At 35.2% G+C, this 16,800-nt stretch overlaps 1 protein-coding gene across 4 annotated transcripts; it reads left to right on the top strand.

Moving 5' to 3' along the window:
* Positions 1-847: 847 nt before the first annotated feature.
* On the top strand, positions 848-15,952 carry LOC130809717 (DEAD-box ATP-dependent RNA helicase 13-like). 4 transcript variants are annotated; one of them, XM_057675489.1, is made up of 16 exons: positions 848-1,174; positions 3,616-3,845; positions 3,973-4,170; positions 4,561-4,724; positions 4,812-5,009; positions 5,365-5,541; positions 6,059-6,447; positions 7,486-7,666; positions 7,744-7,866; positions 7,951-8,067; positions 11,808-11,912; positions 12,550-12,690; positions 12,916-12,981; positions 13,691-13,852; positions 14,717-14,807; positions 15,383-15,950. In XM_057675489.1, exons 2-16 carry the CDS (start codon positions 3,746-3,748, stop codon positions 15,424-15,426), a joined length of 2,256 nt encoding a protein of 751 aa, XP_057531472.1. In that variant the 5' UTR covers positions 848-1,174; positions 3,616-3,745; the 3' UTR covers positions 15,427-15,950. The 4 variants fall into 4 exon arrangements, with proteins under 4 accessions (XP_057531472.1, XP_057531475.1, XP_057531476.1 ...); XM_057675492.1 differs by having other exon boundaries at positions 1,025-1,174; positions 14,720-14,807; positions 15,383-15,952; XM_057675490.1 differs by having other exon boundaries at positions 1,098-1,844.
* The last annotated feature ends 848 nt before the right edge of the window (positions 15,953-16,800 follow it).

Genomic DNA, 16,800 nt, shown 5'->3' with positions numbered 1-16,800 from the left:
ATCCTTCATTAGAAATGAAATGGACATTTTTAAACCTTATCATTACAATTAATATATCTACGTATTGTATAAGAGAAAAATCCAGTTTTGCAACAAAAAGAAAAACTCTCTTTATTGGCATAAAAAAAGATATAAAAGAAAAACTCTCTTTATTGGCATAAAAAAAAGATAGAAAAGAAAAACTCTCTTCATAAATTAAGGAGAATCTCAAAGATATGCAAATTTTGCATATCCAATAGCAAAAGATTAAGTAAAGTGAAAAAATAGAGAAGGGTTAGAAAAGCAAAACGCAAAGCATGAAACGTGTACAACAAACAGACGTTTGAGTGTACGTATAATACTTTACCAAAAGAGCAAACCTAAGGTTACTTCTGTCGTCGCAGTTTCCCGCTCTGTAACCCTCTCCCAGCGCCGTCTCCCGTGGATGTTATATCTGCTACCCTCACACCCTATTGAGGGTCGTCTTCTGGGTTATGGGTCATTTTAGGTCGGGTTTCAGGTTACGAGTTGAAAACTATAGCACCCTAACCCATATTTTTGGATTCGGGTTAGCCTAAAGGGTTTGTACGTAATTATTTTTCAAAAGAAATTTTGCCTAATAATTGTAAAATTTAGGCATTTCAAACTTTTTTCCTGTTTTTTTTCGGCATCTTATATTTTCACCTGGTAAGCAACAAATAATGTCAATCATGATTTTAATAAAATTAAGGAACAATTAAACAAAAAATAAAATAAAGAAAACTGAATAAGTAATGATTTGAACTACCCATTTGCATCATTTTTATAAAAATAAATAAATAATTAAAAAAGCCCTTTAACCCAACAGGTCAACCCTGACTCAACTCATTTTGACCCGCCATTTTACGAGTTAAGTGGGTTCGGGTTAAAACGGGTTTCGAATTTAAAGTTGTGTTCAAAACCTAAAAAAATGGGTCTGGTTTCAGTCGGGTTAACAAATTGGGTCAAATTTTAGCAATTTTAATCCCAAATGTGTTTAACATATTTTTTGGGCCCAACTTAAGAAAAACAGAAAACATAAGATAACAAAGCAATTTCAGTTGCACGATTCATACTTAAAGCCCCAATTCAAAAATTAGGGGTTACTTTCTCTCTCCTCTTTTTGCTTCGTTCTCTCCTTCTCGCCGGAGCTTTCATTATCTCATCACTTCAGAAGGTACGTCTCTCACTCTCTTCATCTGTTTTTTGTAATTATTTTGTTGATTGTTGGGTGACTTAGGTCTAGTTTGGTTGGAATTCAAAATTCCTGTGAATTGGGGAAGTGAACTGTTGTTTGGTTAACCGTGAGCACAGGAATTTACTTTTCCTGGGAAGTAGAAATACCCACGGCATATTACAACAACATACATTAACTTTAATCATCATCATCTACCTTGCCCCTAATCACCATCACCATCACCATCATTCACTATCCACCTCCATCGTTACCATCACCAACGTCATCATCAACATCCACCTTCATCACAACCTTCCACCTTCATCATCAACACAAGATGATTTGCACCTTCACCTTCATCCTGCAATTCAAAGATTAGATAATAAAATTCGGTTTTTTATACAAAATTGGTAAGATTTTAACAAAATTATATGATTTATTTGTGGTGATGATCATGGGTTTTCAAGTTGATGGTGATGAAGTTATTATGGACTTATGGTTGATGAAATTAGATCAATATATGATTTGATGACTGATTGCCATTGATGATAATAAAAAATGATGACCAATTTATTTGGAGATGTTGATCAACAATTAATTATGAATTTATGGTTTGATTGTGTCTACCAAAAATCTCCTTATTTGCTTCTTCACTCTTCAATTGTCTAAGGTACATCTTTTTCTCATTAATTTTCCGATGCTTATTTGCCTCATATATTAGGATATTTCGCAGCATTGTGTAATGGGGTTTTGGGTTCTACTTTTGGGTTTTAGTTGTGGTCAATTTTTAATGCAATTCAAGCATTTTTTTGGTTTTATGTGAGAAAGTTTGGAAATCCAACATTCAGCATTTTGCAAATGCATTAATAATTTGAAAATGTGATATGTAGTGGCATTTTATTGTCTGCTTGAATCTTGACTGCGTGTTTGTCGCTAATTTTTGATATATATTTGTGGGTTATATATTAATTACTCGAAATGGGGCATTCTTCTTTTACTTTTATGAAATTAATTCATACTCTTTTGGGGTGCTTTTGTGTTGCTGCCTGCTACTGTCCATGTGTTGCTGCCCGCTGTTGTCCATGCTGCTGCCCGCTGCTGCAGTGCTGCTGTCCTCCCTGTCCTGATGTCCCTTTGGTTTATTGTTGTAATGCTGTTGATGTTAAACTTATTAAGACGTTGGGTTTTGAAAATTGCCATATGTTGGCTATTTTATTTTGCTGAACTTAGTTAATTAAGACTTAAAGATTATATGTTATTCCTATTTAAGTTTGGAAGTGGATTCTGGAGACTTCAGTTTCAATGGCATTTGGACAGGTTGATAATATTAATCCAACAGGTTGTACTAATTAAATTGTTGGATGTTCATATTTAAACAAGTTGATGCTTAAATCATTCGATTATTAAGTTGATATTTTGATGACAAGATGGCGCTTGAGAGCACTTAATATGTAATTTTCTACTTTTATATACCTTTATAGTTCATCCGTTTATCATCTGATCCACCCGTTTTACCCGTGGGTGACGGATGGATGGATTCGGGTGGAGCTGGAGCCAGGTGATGGATGGATCGGGTGGGGCAGATGGATTCGGGTGATGGCCCACCCGCCCCGAATCCGAGGAGAAAGAGAAAGGCAGAGGTATATTGGTGGTAGGGTGTTTTGTGCTTGATTAAAAATTAATTGAACACTGGAATTTTATTCCAGCAGAGTCAACCAAACAGATAAATTTTATTTCCCATGAAATTACCATGGGAATTTATTTCCCATGAATTACAACTTTCTAGGGTAAACTAATTCCCGTGTCAACCAAACGAGGTCTTAGATTTGTTGAATTTTCTTGAATCTGTTTTGTTTTTGTTTATTATTTTCTTGAAATTTTCTTGTAATTATTTTGTTAGATAATAATTATTCAATATTTATCTGACTTACTGCCTTACTGCTTTACTCCCTATTGCCTTCATTCTGTTTTCTACTTTTCTTTATTATCTTAGTTGCATTTATTCTGATATGTTGATTTGTATGCTCTTTGTTTTTTTTTTTTTCCCTTTTTACAGTACATATGGCTTCCAATACAGATAGTTGTGGTGAAAGTGCTTTCAATAATACTAATGTTTGTAGACTTGTAGTATGTGGATTATCTTTTGTTTTGCGTTGATGTAGTACAATATTTGGCTTTTCTTTCAATTTATAATGTTAGTAGTGTTTTTATATATATATATATATATATTTTAATAACTATTATTTAGTTTTAGTTTAGTGTTTTTTTTAATAACTACTTAACATAGTATAGATAAGGACTATAATAACTATTTATGCTTTTTGGTTTTTTTTTTAAAAATAAAAATTTAAGGGCATTTTTGTAATTTCATGTGGACACTAAGTCCACAAGAATTACAATATATAATAAAGATGATCTGTTGTGTTGATTTTTATATGTAGTGCTTTCCTCGCTCTCTACTGACGACCTTGAAGGAGGTTTACCATTCATTCTGCAAAAACTAAAAGGTTATATAGCTCTTCTGCAATTGCAAATTTCAATATTCACATTGATTGCATTCCATTCCATTCCATGGGAAAACTTAGCAAGCAAACACCTAAATCCGAAGAACTCAATCTCGATGCCCTTCCATGGAATTCTTCGCTCTCTATTACTAACAACCTTGAAGGAGGTTTGTTTTGTTTTCTTTGTTTATTGCTGAAAAACTTTTAGTTCTTTTTGGAGTTGAATAACTAATAGCATTTTCTAGCTTTGCATTTGTGCCAATTAAATTAATTAATCGAAAGTGTATAATGTAGGGTTTTTGTCATTGGAAGAGATTGACGAGTCCCAGTACAATTTGACGATTCCTGATTCTGGAAAAGAAGTAGAAGTTAATTTGAAGAAAAGGAAGCGAGTAGTTGAAGACAAAGTTGATGATGGTAACATTAAGATTGATGAAGAAAAGAAGAAGAAGAAGAAAAAGAAGAACATGACGAAAAATGTACCAACTCAAGGTGAATGAAATCTAGCATTTATTTATGTTAAGTTCCTTTGCTTTTTATCTAGAAGCATTAAAGTGATGTAAATGTTGATATTGTTGGCTTTAGAAGTTAACGTCACTAAAGTATTGTTTTAATGCGATTAAAAGTCCTTGCTTGCATTTCTCTAATATGAATGTGGATGCTTGTTTTGTTTGAAGAGAGCAGAGTGTGTCGATGTTATTGTTTAGGTTGATTGATTAGAGATACATGCATTTTTTGAATTGTTAAAGTTTTATCACGTGTGTCGAGTTGAAAAAGGTTTTGCTGCTTTCTTATTGATTGAGTTAAAATACTAATACTAAATAAAGAAATAAAAGAAAAGGCAAAGATTTTTCACTAATTATTTCTCTTGATTGATGTTAGTTTTCGAGACCAACGTTGACGAGTTAATGGATGAAGATGAATTCAATGCTTGGCATGAGCTGAGGCTTCACCCACTTCTTATGAAAGAAATATACAAGCTTGGATTTAAGCAGCCAACAGCAATTCAAAAGGCCTGTATTCCTGCCGCTGCTCATCAGGGAAAGGTTAGTGCATGCTATTTTGTGAGGTCTGTCTTAGGGGGTTGATGTGGAACTTGCTTCTATGCTAATTTATCGTGGTTTGGTTTGTAGGATGTTATTGGTGCTGCAGAGACTGGTTCTGGGAAGACTCTTGCTTTTGGTTTGCCCATCTTCCAACGCCTTCTTGATGAGCAAGAAAAGGTGGTGAACAAACAGACCCTAGAAGATCTGGATGTTGCTGAGATAATCGCACCAAGAGGCCTGTTACGAGCTTTAATAATAACCCCTACAAGGGAACTTGCCCTACAGGTACTTCATTTTAATCTGAGAACATTTTATACCCTACCAAACGGAGCCTATATGTGATTGAATTGGTTCACTTTGGCACATCTTCCTTTGTATCTAAACTGAAAAAAAGATCCTCGTCGTAGTTTATTCATCTATTTAATTATCTATTTTGGAATGTTCAAGGGGCAGGAGTTAGTTGTTGCTTTTGGGTTTTTATGCTTGTAAAGGTCATTTTCTATTGTTATGGGGTAAAGTTATGTTCTTCTGTGCAAGTGTTTTGATAGAAACTAGCGATAAATTTTGCTGTGCAGTTATGTCTATTCTTTTTTAAGATTTATTGTAAGCTTTATGTTTTTTACTGTTGCATTTTTTGTAGGTTACTGATCATCTCAAAGCAGCAGCGAAATCTACCAAATTTCGGGTGGTTGCTATTGTTGGTGGGATGTCAACAGAGAAGCAAGAGAGGCTTTTAAAAGCTAGGCCTGAAATTATTGTTGGCACACCTGGTAGGCTGTGGGAACTTATGTCAGGAGGAGAGAAACACCTTGTTGAGGTATGTCATGCATATGTCGTATGCATGAAAAATAATACAACACTAGAACCTCCTGAAAGTTATCATACATATAGATGTGAGGGCTTTTGATTGCTTTTGGCATAAAATTTACTAGAGCTCCTGTATAATATACACGCTAATGCTTTATGCCTTTTAACGTTTACTTGCATAGAAGCTTCAACATAAGTGGTCCGCTGATGTCTTGCTTATGGGAATTCTCTCTGGCCTTATCACAGTTCCAGTAGAAACTTCACTGTCCTCAGCACACTTCTTTGACCAGCTTCTTTTCATATGATTTAAAGTCTATGTGCTGATGAAACTTATAGCAGGAAGCACAAATATTTTATTTTATCTACAAGTTTTTACCTCTGAAAAGTTGGTATTTATTTTTTTTCAAAAAATGATGATGGTTAACTATGTGATTTTACCATGCCACTAAAACCAATTAACTAGGTAAACTATAGTCTTCTATCTTTACTGCTGAAAATTGATTGGATATTTGATCCTGTATTTGCAGTTACATTCATTGTCTTTCTTTGTGCTGGATGAAGCAGATCGGATGATTGAGAATGGACATTTTCATGAGTTACAGTTCATAATTGACATGCTTCCTGCAAATAGTGGAGCTATTGAGAAGTGTTCCCAGGATGTGCAGAATTGCACAACTGTCTCTAGCTTCCAGAGGAAAAAACGTCAAACTCTAGTGTTTTCTGCAACAATTGCATTATCTGCCGACTTCCGTAAAAAGCTAAAACGTGGAACCGTTAAACTAAAACAGTCAGCAACGTATGGATTGTCATCTCTAGAAGCTTTATCAGAAAGAGCAGGATTGAGACCTGAAGCTGCAATTTTTGATTTGACCAGTGAATCAATAATGACTAGCAATCTTGTGGAGTCCTTTCTTGAGTATGTTGTCTTTCTCATTTGCTTGGGTTTAATGAAAATGAATTGGGTGCAGCCACATCTATCTATCTATCTATCTATCTATCTATCTATCTATCTATCTATCTATACTAGGCATATCTATTACTATGTTCATGAGCTTTATTTAATTTATGGATTCTACATGACTTTATCTAGGATTATGTAACTTTTTCTTCTTTCCTTTCTAATAAATAACTTTGTCTTGTTCATTAATGCTTATATCCAACAAGATTCATGTAACACATCAACAATTTAGGATGAACTATGTAAGCCTACCTCACACAATGGTGACTGAAAATCCTTGAATTACAGTTCAGAATGAGCCAGGAGAATAACACCAGGAAAATGTTATCTGTATCCCCACAAAATCTTCTTGAACTCTCACTTGCGAGAACGTAACTTTCGTAATTTTTACTGTCATAAGTGGGAATGCATGCTAGCTTTTGTGGAGTACAAGTAGAGATTCCTATATAGAATATATCTCAATTTTGTAGACAGTTTTGAATTTTGATTGTAACTTTGATGGTTAGGTCTCATTTCTCATGTTGTTAATTTCCCATACAAAAATTTTTGCTTTACTGATTTAGGGGTTTTATTTCTTCTTCTTTCTTTTGGAAAATTTTAAGCTTTATTTACTTTTTATATTTGAAATAGTATCAGTGGGGTATTACCTTTTCTTGTCCACAATATAAGCCATGAATAGAGGTGGAATTGGGTGGTGCAATGTTTGCCATATATGATGTATCATAATCCAAATCCATTTCCAACCCAAACTTTAAGTTGTGACTCACTCATAGATCTATCTTCTTTTGAATAGATGGATGTCTATTAGGTACAAGCATATGTATGAGTCTGAGTTGTGGTTTCGAAGAAGGATTGATGTGTTTTTGTGCTTGTTGTTCACTTGGTTTTTCTTCATATAAGGCTTGGCGTAATTCTCTTTGTGCTGGTATCTAATTACATTGTTCTAGAGGAATATGTTCGTGGATTTTGCTAAAACCAAATTGTATTCTGTTTCAGGTGTAGTGAAGAAGACAAGGATGCCTACTTGTATTACATGTTGCGTGTTCATGGCCTAGGCCGGACAATTGTTTTCTGCTCAAAAAATAATGCCTCACGTCATGTTGCTGCCCTTTTAAGCACCCTTGACATCAGTGTTTCTGTCCTTAATGGTGAGAGGCAGCAGCGAGCTCGATTAAAGGTCAGTCTCCTACTTTGCTAAGTTTTTTGGCTTTGTTGCTTTTGATTGAGAGTGGAAATGGTTTGATTTCTCCACAGGCACTTGATAACTTTCGCAAGAATAAGAATGGAATACTTGTAGCTAGTGATGTTGCTGCCAGAGGACTGGACCTACCTGGAGTTCGTATGGTTATCCACTATCAGCTTCCACGTTCAGCAGAAGTAAGCGGAACATTCTTCTCTTGCTTAAACTGGATACTATGTATCTTTTGTGTTTACTTAAGTAAGGTCATTTTACTATCTTAGGTTTATGTCCATAGAAGTGGACGAACTGCTAGAGCTTCTACTGATGGATGCAGTATATTACTAGTCTCATCAAATGAGAGATCAAAATTTCCCTTTCTGTGCAAATCTTTTGGCAAGGTTTGGCTCTTTTAAAGCATATCTTCTCATGTGCTTTGTCTGTTTACATGATCCTTATTTGGAATCATGAATTTTACTTGATTTTTGTATGTGTGAGAAAACTGAAACTTGACAGAGACATGTAGATCGATCGATCAATCAATCAATCAAAGCCTTAGTCCCATAAGTGGGATCGGCTACATTAACCAAAAGTGATCATTCCGTGTGGTCAGAGAATTGTAGAATGTTCTGTTTGATATTTGTGTTTTGAAGTATGAACTACAAATATTACACCTTGAATTAATAGTTGTTTTGTAATGGAATATATGAGTTTGTACCAAACACAAGATGTATCTAGGATCTTCTTAGGGCAAAGTCGGCAGACTAGCCATAGTAGAATTGTCTAGGTTCTCTGCAAGCAGACATGTCATAAACCATCACTGTCATCTATACCTTTTCCTAAAGTCTCATTTTATATTTTTCAACAACCTATAAAGTCTTTGAATCATTAATGCTTATACACTCTTTCATTGCAACCCTTGATATGTTCAGATTTTTCATTTATATCTTTCTAGTCAGGTTCAAATCATGGATGATCTTGCTCTGCATGGGAAATGATCTGCTTTATCTCCTGTGATGTAAACAAATGAAGCATTGACATGTATCTTGACAGTTTCATGTTGATATTCCTCCTATAACTGCTTAATTGTGATATCGGAAGGTCTGATGTTGCATATTGAACTTAGGAGGTCTTGCAATGAATGCATAAGTGAATATATTACAATACATCGTAGTTGGTCACTTCCAAAGAATATCGAAAGTCGCCCTTGAGGCTAAAGAAAAGTAGAAAGCTTAGTGTGAACAGTCAACAAAATGTGTAAAAATGGCTCCTGGACACTGATAATTCTTCAACCTTTTTCTTTTGCAAATTTTAACATGTGGAGTGTATAAATTTCACGAGTGTCATATCTGATTATTTTTGGCAGTTGTCACATGAAGTTAGAAAGATGGTGTCACTGAAGTAATTACTTTTTAAATAGATCATACTGATCACACTGTTCAGTATTATAATGTTTGGCAGCTATGTCTAGTAGATTGAGCAACGGTTTGATTTAGGAATTCACAAATTTTCAATGAAGTTTGACACCCTTCATTCCTCAAAGAAGTGGGCAATTGTGTGTGTGTGTGATATTTTTTAATATTCACAAATGAGGAGAATCTTCTTTAATCTATGTAGACTCCACTTGGCATGGATAAATGTATGGTGTGGCAAATTCTATATATCAAGACATGTGGACTTTGTCTGAGTTTTGGACACCAGGACAAGAGTGTGGGGCACGACATAACTAAATATGAGAAGATGATTTTTTATTCTAATAGTATCATTATCATTATTATTATCAATAATATCATTAACTCTTAGATTTATATTAAGCTTAAGTAGCTAAGGTGTTGGGAGCCCAATATATAAACAAGGAGCAAAATCAATCAATCAATCAAAACCTTAGTCCCATAAGTGTTCCGCGTGTGGTTGGATTTTCCTCCGCCACCCTCTACGATCTAAGACCTCATACTCCTACAAATCCAACTTCTTCATATCTTTTCTAACTCCTTCCAACCATGTCATCTTCGGTCTCCCTCTACCTCTTTTGAAATCTCAAGCGATTTTCACTTAGCTTGCCGTCGATAGCTGCGACATTCACCTTTGTGCTGATATATTTGTTCCTAATTCTATGGTAACAATTAAAAGAAACGGGCTTAACAATTAAATTAAATAAAAAATTAAAAAAAAAAGAATGAAGAAAAACTAAAAATGTACCCCACTGTAAATAAATTTTATCTATGGTAAGTAAAATATAAAAGGAAAAGATAGAATGGAAAGTAAAATCAAGTGATAGCTTACACACTCAAAAGTTAGACTAACTAGTTTGTAGATGTACGATGTACCCCACTCAAAACAAAATAGTGTAGATATGACTGTTAAACTCTATTAATCTTCTTTTTTTTCCTCATGTGACTTTACTTTACCCATCTTTGCAACTAATCTCTTGATCTTCTCTGGCCAAAATCTCACCACTATCTCACCAAATCTCACCACTATCTCACCACTGATGTTGCATTCGATGGATATCTCCTGGATCTGATATGGATTTCATACCCGTGTGTCAGTGTCTTAGTTTTAAAAGCGCGCGCCTAGGCGCAGAGGCACGAAGCTGGAGGCTCAGTGTACACGGGTACTCCAAGCTAGATTGCTGATCATGTGAAGTTTTGTTTGTTTTGTCTTAGTAAGTATTATTAATTATTAATATTTAATTATCATAGTTTTTAGAGCTATGCAAGTCTTATACGTAACAAGGAAATTTCAGCATTTGTATCGGTTTCTCTTCCCCAGGCATAATTTGCAACGTAGAGATTAAGGCTTAATTAAGAGGAGATCAGGAGAGGGTGAGGTGGAATCAAACCCACCATAATCATTCACCTCCCAACACCATCACCACTCACCCCAACACCATCACCACCAAATCCAAGGAAATTGCCACCCATCAAGCAAACCCATCACACCCATTGAGAAAACCGCCAATCGGCACCCAAATTGGTGGTTCAAAGGTTGAGGGTTGGTAGTTCGAAGGCTCGAAGTGGTTGGATTTGAAGGTTTGGGGTTCGAACTTCGAAGGGTTGGTGTGGCTTGAGGGGGAGGGGTGGTTGGTGTGGTCGGTAGGCTGTGTTCGAGGGGTCGTGGTTGGGGTTGGTTGTTGGTGTGGTTGGTTGGTTGGGTTCAAGGGTCGGGGCCGGGGTTGGTGATGTTGTTGGTGGGTTCGAAGGAGAGAGGGGAGGGGGGCTGATGGTGGATCGAGGGGGGAGAGGTGTGAAGATGGGTGGAAGTGATTAATAAGTTAATCAGTGTCGAAGTCATTAAAAACTGATGACTTTTAATCTTTGATTTAAGGTCTTAAATCAATGGCATTTCTGTAAATTCATGAAACTTTTTTTACCAAATATAGTAAAATTGAAAATTGTGTGAAAGTTTTATTGTTACAGCCAAAAATAGCATATGTTGAAAATTTTCTATTACTTAGGGAGTAGATATTAATAATACAAGATGTACACTGGGAATCATATGAAAAGTAAATGTACACTTCTTTGAGGAATGGATACAATATGTTAAATGACATTTTCATGTAAGTTCTGTTTATTCTATTGATGAACAGGACTCTTCTGTTTAGCTATGTTTATGATGGTCAATTCTGTATGCGGTAATATACTTATCAGCCTATCCTATGGTGTTTGATTAGTCAATTTGGAGGTACATGAGCAAAGGCTTGTGATGAGAGAGAGAGAGAGAGAGAGAGGTGGATGGTGCTAATCTTTTAGATCGAAGGTCTGGTGAAGTCACCTTTGGGGTTGGAGGTAGAACCTTAGAAGCCTCTTTAAAGGAATATTGAAATGAAAAGACTAGCACAACAAAATTGACATTAATTGATCAAGAGAGAAGAGAATAGATGATAAGAGAGGATTAGATCTACAAGATCAAGTTATGCTGTCAATGAATTTGGTACCAAACTAGTGTATTAAACACATTAAACTAGCTTCTTGTCATCAAGTGTACCCACTGAAGCTTTGTGTGGTGTATATATGTTTAGCATACTTTGTAAATGATTGGTGGGGCTGCTTCAATGACCAGAGGATAGACAAGAGTTTTTGAAAATAGACTTATGGTATTTAGACCAAGTTTGCTTACCGATGCTTTGTTATAAATGCAGGATACTCTTCAGCGTTTTCCTATTGATGACTCTTACATGCCAGAAGTTAGGAAGCGGTTATCTCTTGCACGTCAAATAATTAAGATTTCATTGAAAGACTCAAAGGTATATTTTCTATCTGTTAGTGATATGCTTTCACTTGTTTGACCATTATACTTTGGATGAATGTATTTAGTTAAAATTCCTTGTGTACATGGGAGATTTATGAAATAAGGGCATGGGCTCCGTAGATGAATGGTTTTGTTGAACAATGGATTTTAGTCATCTTAATGTGTATGTTTCCAATTCAAAGGGAAGGTTCGGATACCTGTGGTTTGTGTATGCTTTTCAAAGAGGAAATGAGTGCTTATGTTGTTTTCTAGTGAAACAATGAAATTAGAAGACTAAGCGAGCTAGAGCCATATATCTGCAAATTTTGGAAGTCAGATTGTGCCAGTTTAAGCTTAGAGTCAGAATTCAATACTTTGTTGTTGTGCTTGTTTTTGTGAAATGTAAGGACCATTTTGTTGATCCTAAGCATCACCAAGTTTAGTACTACGTATTTGATTTGGAAATATGTGTTCTAAATTTTGTGTTGAACCCTTTTCAGTCGCTCAATAGCTCAACTGTGGATAATTGCTACTTCTGTGTTGCTTTCCTCTTTCTTGATCTTTTTTTGCCCTTTGTGCTTTTCTCTTTTAAATGACGATCTCTATTTACTCTTATTATATACGGACTCTCATCTATAGATTATCTGTTGTAGGAAAAAGTAAAGGACAGCTGGATCAAACGCAATGCTGAGTCAATAGGACTAGATATGGAAGAAAATGACAGTGAAGAAGAAAGAGTTGACAAATGCAGGCAAAAGAAATCTACCGTAATGCAGTTGAAGAAACTCCAGCAGGTAGCAGCCTTCTATTTTTTTTGTATCTGTATAATTACTACCTCTGTCACACATTATTGGCAACATTTGGTAATATTTGTAAGAGGTAAAATATTCAATTGTCGCCAATAATGTTGGAAGCCCTTCACTTTGAGGTCCAAATCACTCAGCAATGCACTGTATGTAGTTAATTTTCTTTGATTTTCCCCTCTTAACTATAAGCTGAGACATGTCATAAACATTCAGGAGCTCAACGTGCTGCTATCACGTCCACTGCAGCCAAAGTCCTTTTCGCATCGCTTCTTGGCTGGGGTAATAACATATCCAGCTTTTCTTTGCTTTGTTTTTTTGCTGCATTGCATGAGAATGATGTTGAATATGAATACTACAATTCTTGCTGTGTGGTCTGCCTAATTTTTTTTACTTTTCATATCCTGTTTATGTGTGTATGTGTGTGTGTGTGTTTTTTTTTTCTTTTCCGGAGGGGAATATTCATTATTCATTCAGTCCACAAAAATCTGAGGCTACAACATCAATAATCACCTCTGGATCTGCCCCAATCCTGTTTATATTGACTGAATAAATTCTTTGAATCTATGAAGCATCATAGATTATGATCATTCTCTTAATCGAGTCTACTTATATATTCTAATCCTTGCTTGTAATCCTCCGTTCATTTGTAATTGCAACAGTTTGACTTTTCCAAATATTCATAGTTCACACTTTAATCGTCTATGATGATTTTTAAGAAAAAATAGTCATGTGGATCTTATTTGATTCATCACAAGGCATATTTCCTCTATATTTCATTTGTAAAATCCTTACAAATATATAACTAAAGATATTGATGGTCGGAATTTTGTCTTGGCTAGTGTGAAAATACAAAGGTTCAAATAAAAAGACCTGAGGAAGCACGGCTTAAACTGTAGCAAGGAACATCGAGTTTTTGATCCAAGGTTTCTGTGTATCTGTTTGCAATTTTGTTTCGTCACTGATTTACACTTTAATTGCTATTGTGCAGGCTGGTGTTTCCCCTATGCTGCAGCATCAACTAGAAGAGATAGCTCAGCAGAAAGGGAGCAACGACAGAAGTCTAAAAGATAACAAAAGGAATTTAGTTATGATTGGTCAGGTTTGTGTAGAGCCTCTCCAGGCACTTCGGAATCGGAGGGCTGGTCCTGAGGTAATGAGCTGATTTTCAGATTCATTTTTTTGCACTTCTTGTTTGATCAAACATCAGTGTGCCTCACTCATGTCCTTAGATATGTAGATTTAATAAATAAATGTGCTCCAGGAGTATATCATATGACTGGCATGCACTGAAATCAGCAGCATTATCCTGCTTTTTATTTAAATTGTAATAGATCTCAGAGTAGTTGTTGAGTTGAGTTGAGACCCTCTACAGTGTAAGCAGTTGTGGGCCCACACACTCATACACATATTTTTTTGACTCTGAAGTATGTTTGTTATTAGTAGCAACGACTTAGATCTCATGGGCACAATAACAAAGGTTATAGTATTCTTTTGTTGAGATTAGGCTAGGATTTCTAATATCTTACAAGGATGGTCCTATGTAATGCATCTTCATTACCCATGTATGTATTTTCTTGTGTTATTTTCATTACTGCTTATACAAAAACATTTCAGACAAGATGAGGTAACATATTTTATACTATACACATTTACTATGTAGGATAAATGCATCCTGATTACTATATCGTGAATACTTTACCAGTTTAGCTTTTAGCTGGTATAGTATTCGGTGATTTAAATCAGTATATATTGATCAAAAGGTTTGAATTTTGAGCCATCATAATTATGTGTTAATATTTTAAGCTGTAATTGTTGAATGCTTGCTGGTTGTGCTCTTTGATTGTGATGTGTCAATCAAAGATGCATTTTCTTCACCTTAGAATTGCTTTGCTGTATGTTAGGCTGTTACCTACTTGTAAAACCTACAACGGGGGCTATATGTTTGTTTCCCAATGATTTAATCAATCTGCCATCTAAACATCTTTCACGCCAATATCTCCATTCTCCTGTGCAGCAGGCATGCCTGAATATGAATATCAATGATCTCGCAGAGAAGCACCGAGACATGGAGAAGTTGAGAAGAAAACGAAAAGAGGCCAAAAAACGTATGCCTCCTTGTCATTTTCTTTTCTTTTTATCTCGTTCTTTTCTCCTTGTGTTTATGCAAGTACAATTTACTGTCACATCAAAACGAAGTGACCTAAGGAAGCTATATAATCAGCAATGTTTTTCCCTCACGGAATATATGCTGGGAATCAGCCGAATCAAAGGCAGTCAGAATGTCATGGATATCGTCCATTTTAATATGTAACTTCCAAGAAGTATTAAACTGTTGTTGGAAAATGCTGATAACCGTAAGGTTATAACCATTTATATTAACCCGAACACCATATACCATAAAATGGACACCATTGTTAGCTTATGTCTTTCACCTTTTCCATCTAAAAAATGGACACCATTGCTTATGCTATTCACCTTATACCATTGCTGCGTTTTTTTTACTGTTCAATGCCATCCACCTTTTTCCATTTTCTTTTCTTATTATTTAATTGAAAATAAAAAATATTAAAAAACCTGAGATGGACCACCAATTCCAACCCCAGCTATAGGACGATACTTACTCTCATGGGATGTACTCGTACGTAAGATTTATGGAACTCTGGTTGGTTTATACTTGCAGGTCTGAAACAGCAAAAGAAGACGGACAAGAAAAGGCGAAAATAATTGCAGGGTGATGCACATTTAGTAGTCATTAATTAATATTACTATTTTTGCCTATATATAGATTTTTACCTTTCCCTTGAAAGGTTTTAGATTTAATTAATATTTATTTTGTGTAAATTTATCTTTTATTAGGAGATAATTAATAAAATTGTATTTGCTTATTTGTGGCCTAATAACTTAACTAATGGAGAAATCAGTTTTGTGCGTCAATATTTTTCACAGAAACGACTACTCCCTCCGTTCCTACAAATTATAGACATTTGTGTTTTTTTCACTATTCACAAGTAGAGGGAATTTTTTCAATAACTTTTGTTATGCAAAAAAGAAAAAAAAAAAGTCGTGTGTGGTCTTGTTTGATCATCTAATTAAGTACATTATTTAATTTCAATCATTATAATTTTTGGAGCTATGTAATTGGAGACCGCCCCAATTGGAAACTGAGCTTTGCTATAGTAGCAAAACTCATCCTATTTTGAGATAATATATTATAACTTTAGGGGTAATGTCGTCTTTTCATTTTTCTTTCAGGGGTAGTGTGGTAATAAAGTTTTCTGATTATTTACGGTAATGCCATTGAGCAAAGCTCTGTTTCCAATTAGGTGTTTTCCATGTAATTGTAGATATTAATCTAAACCTTATAAAAGTGAGAATGGGGGTTTTACTGCAGACGAAAACTACACTGTTGTACCGAAAATGCCCTTGCAGTTATTGTTAGTTACAGCTTTGTCATTACTCTCTTTCCCTCCTTCCTACACCTGTCCCTCCTTCCTCGACAACGCATATTGTTTCCCCATTTCCCTCCTTTCTTTTACCTCCTCACTGAATCTCCAATCTACTCCCTTCTTTGTAAGGATGGCAATCCAGGCCGGATCCGACCCTGGTCCGCCCCGATCCGAGGGAAAAAATCCATTCGAGTCCGAGAAAAAATTAATCCGACTCCGTTTAAAAAATCTGAGTCGGAGTAGGGTCCAACAAAAAATCCGAGTAATTCGATCCTACTCCGCCGGATGTTTACTCCGACTCCGAATACTCCGACCCGTAATCCGACTCCGACTTTATCTATTTAGTCTAATGTTTCTTATAGATTTTGAACTTATGACCTTTTGGTATTAAAAGGTCAAGTGCTTACCATTTCATCCACCTCTTTATATTGTTTTAGATATTCACTTAATTATATGTATTCCTATCATTTGCGAATTAATTTAAAGGCAAGATGTTTTAGTCTAAGTTTTTTTAATTATGCTAAAATACTCCTAATTCATATGTTTACTTTTCATTAGCATTTAGTTAAGGGTGCAAGTTCAGTTAATTAGAATTGTTATGGCTAGATCCAAACAGTTGTGGTTCGAACCTATCAATAATTGTTTCAATTTG

The sequence above is a fragment of the Amaranthus tricolor genome, chromosome 4 (assembly GCF_026212465.1).
Source record: "Amaranthus tricolor cultivar Red isolate AtriRed21 chromosome 4, ASM2621246v1, whole genome shotgun sequence".
NCBI lineage: Eukaryota > Viridiplantae > Streptophyta > Magnoliopsida > Caryophyllales > Amaranthaceae > Amaranthus > Amaranthus tricolor.
The sequence above is the reverse complement of the archived record's forward strand: the minus strand, read 5'-3'. Positions and strand labels throughout refer to the sequence as shown.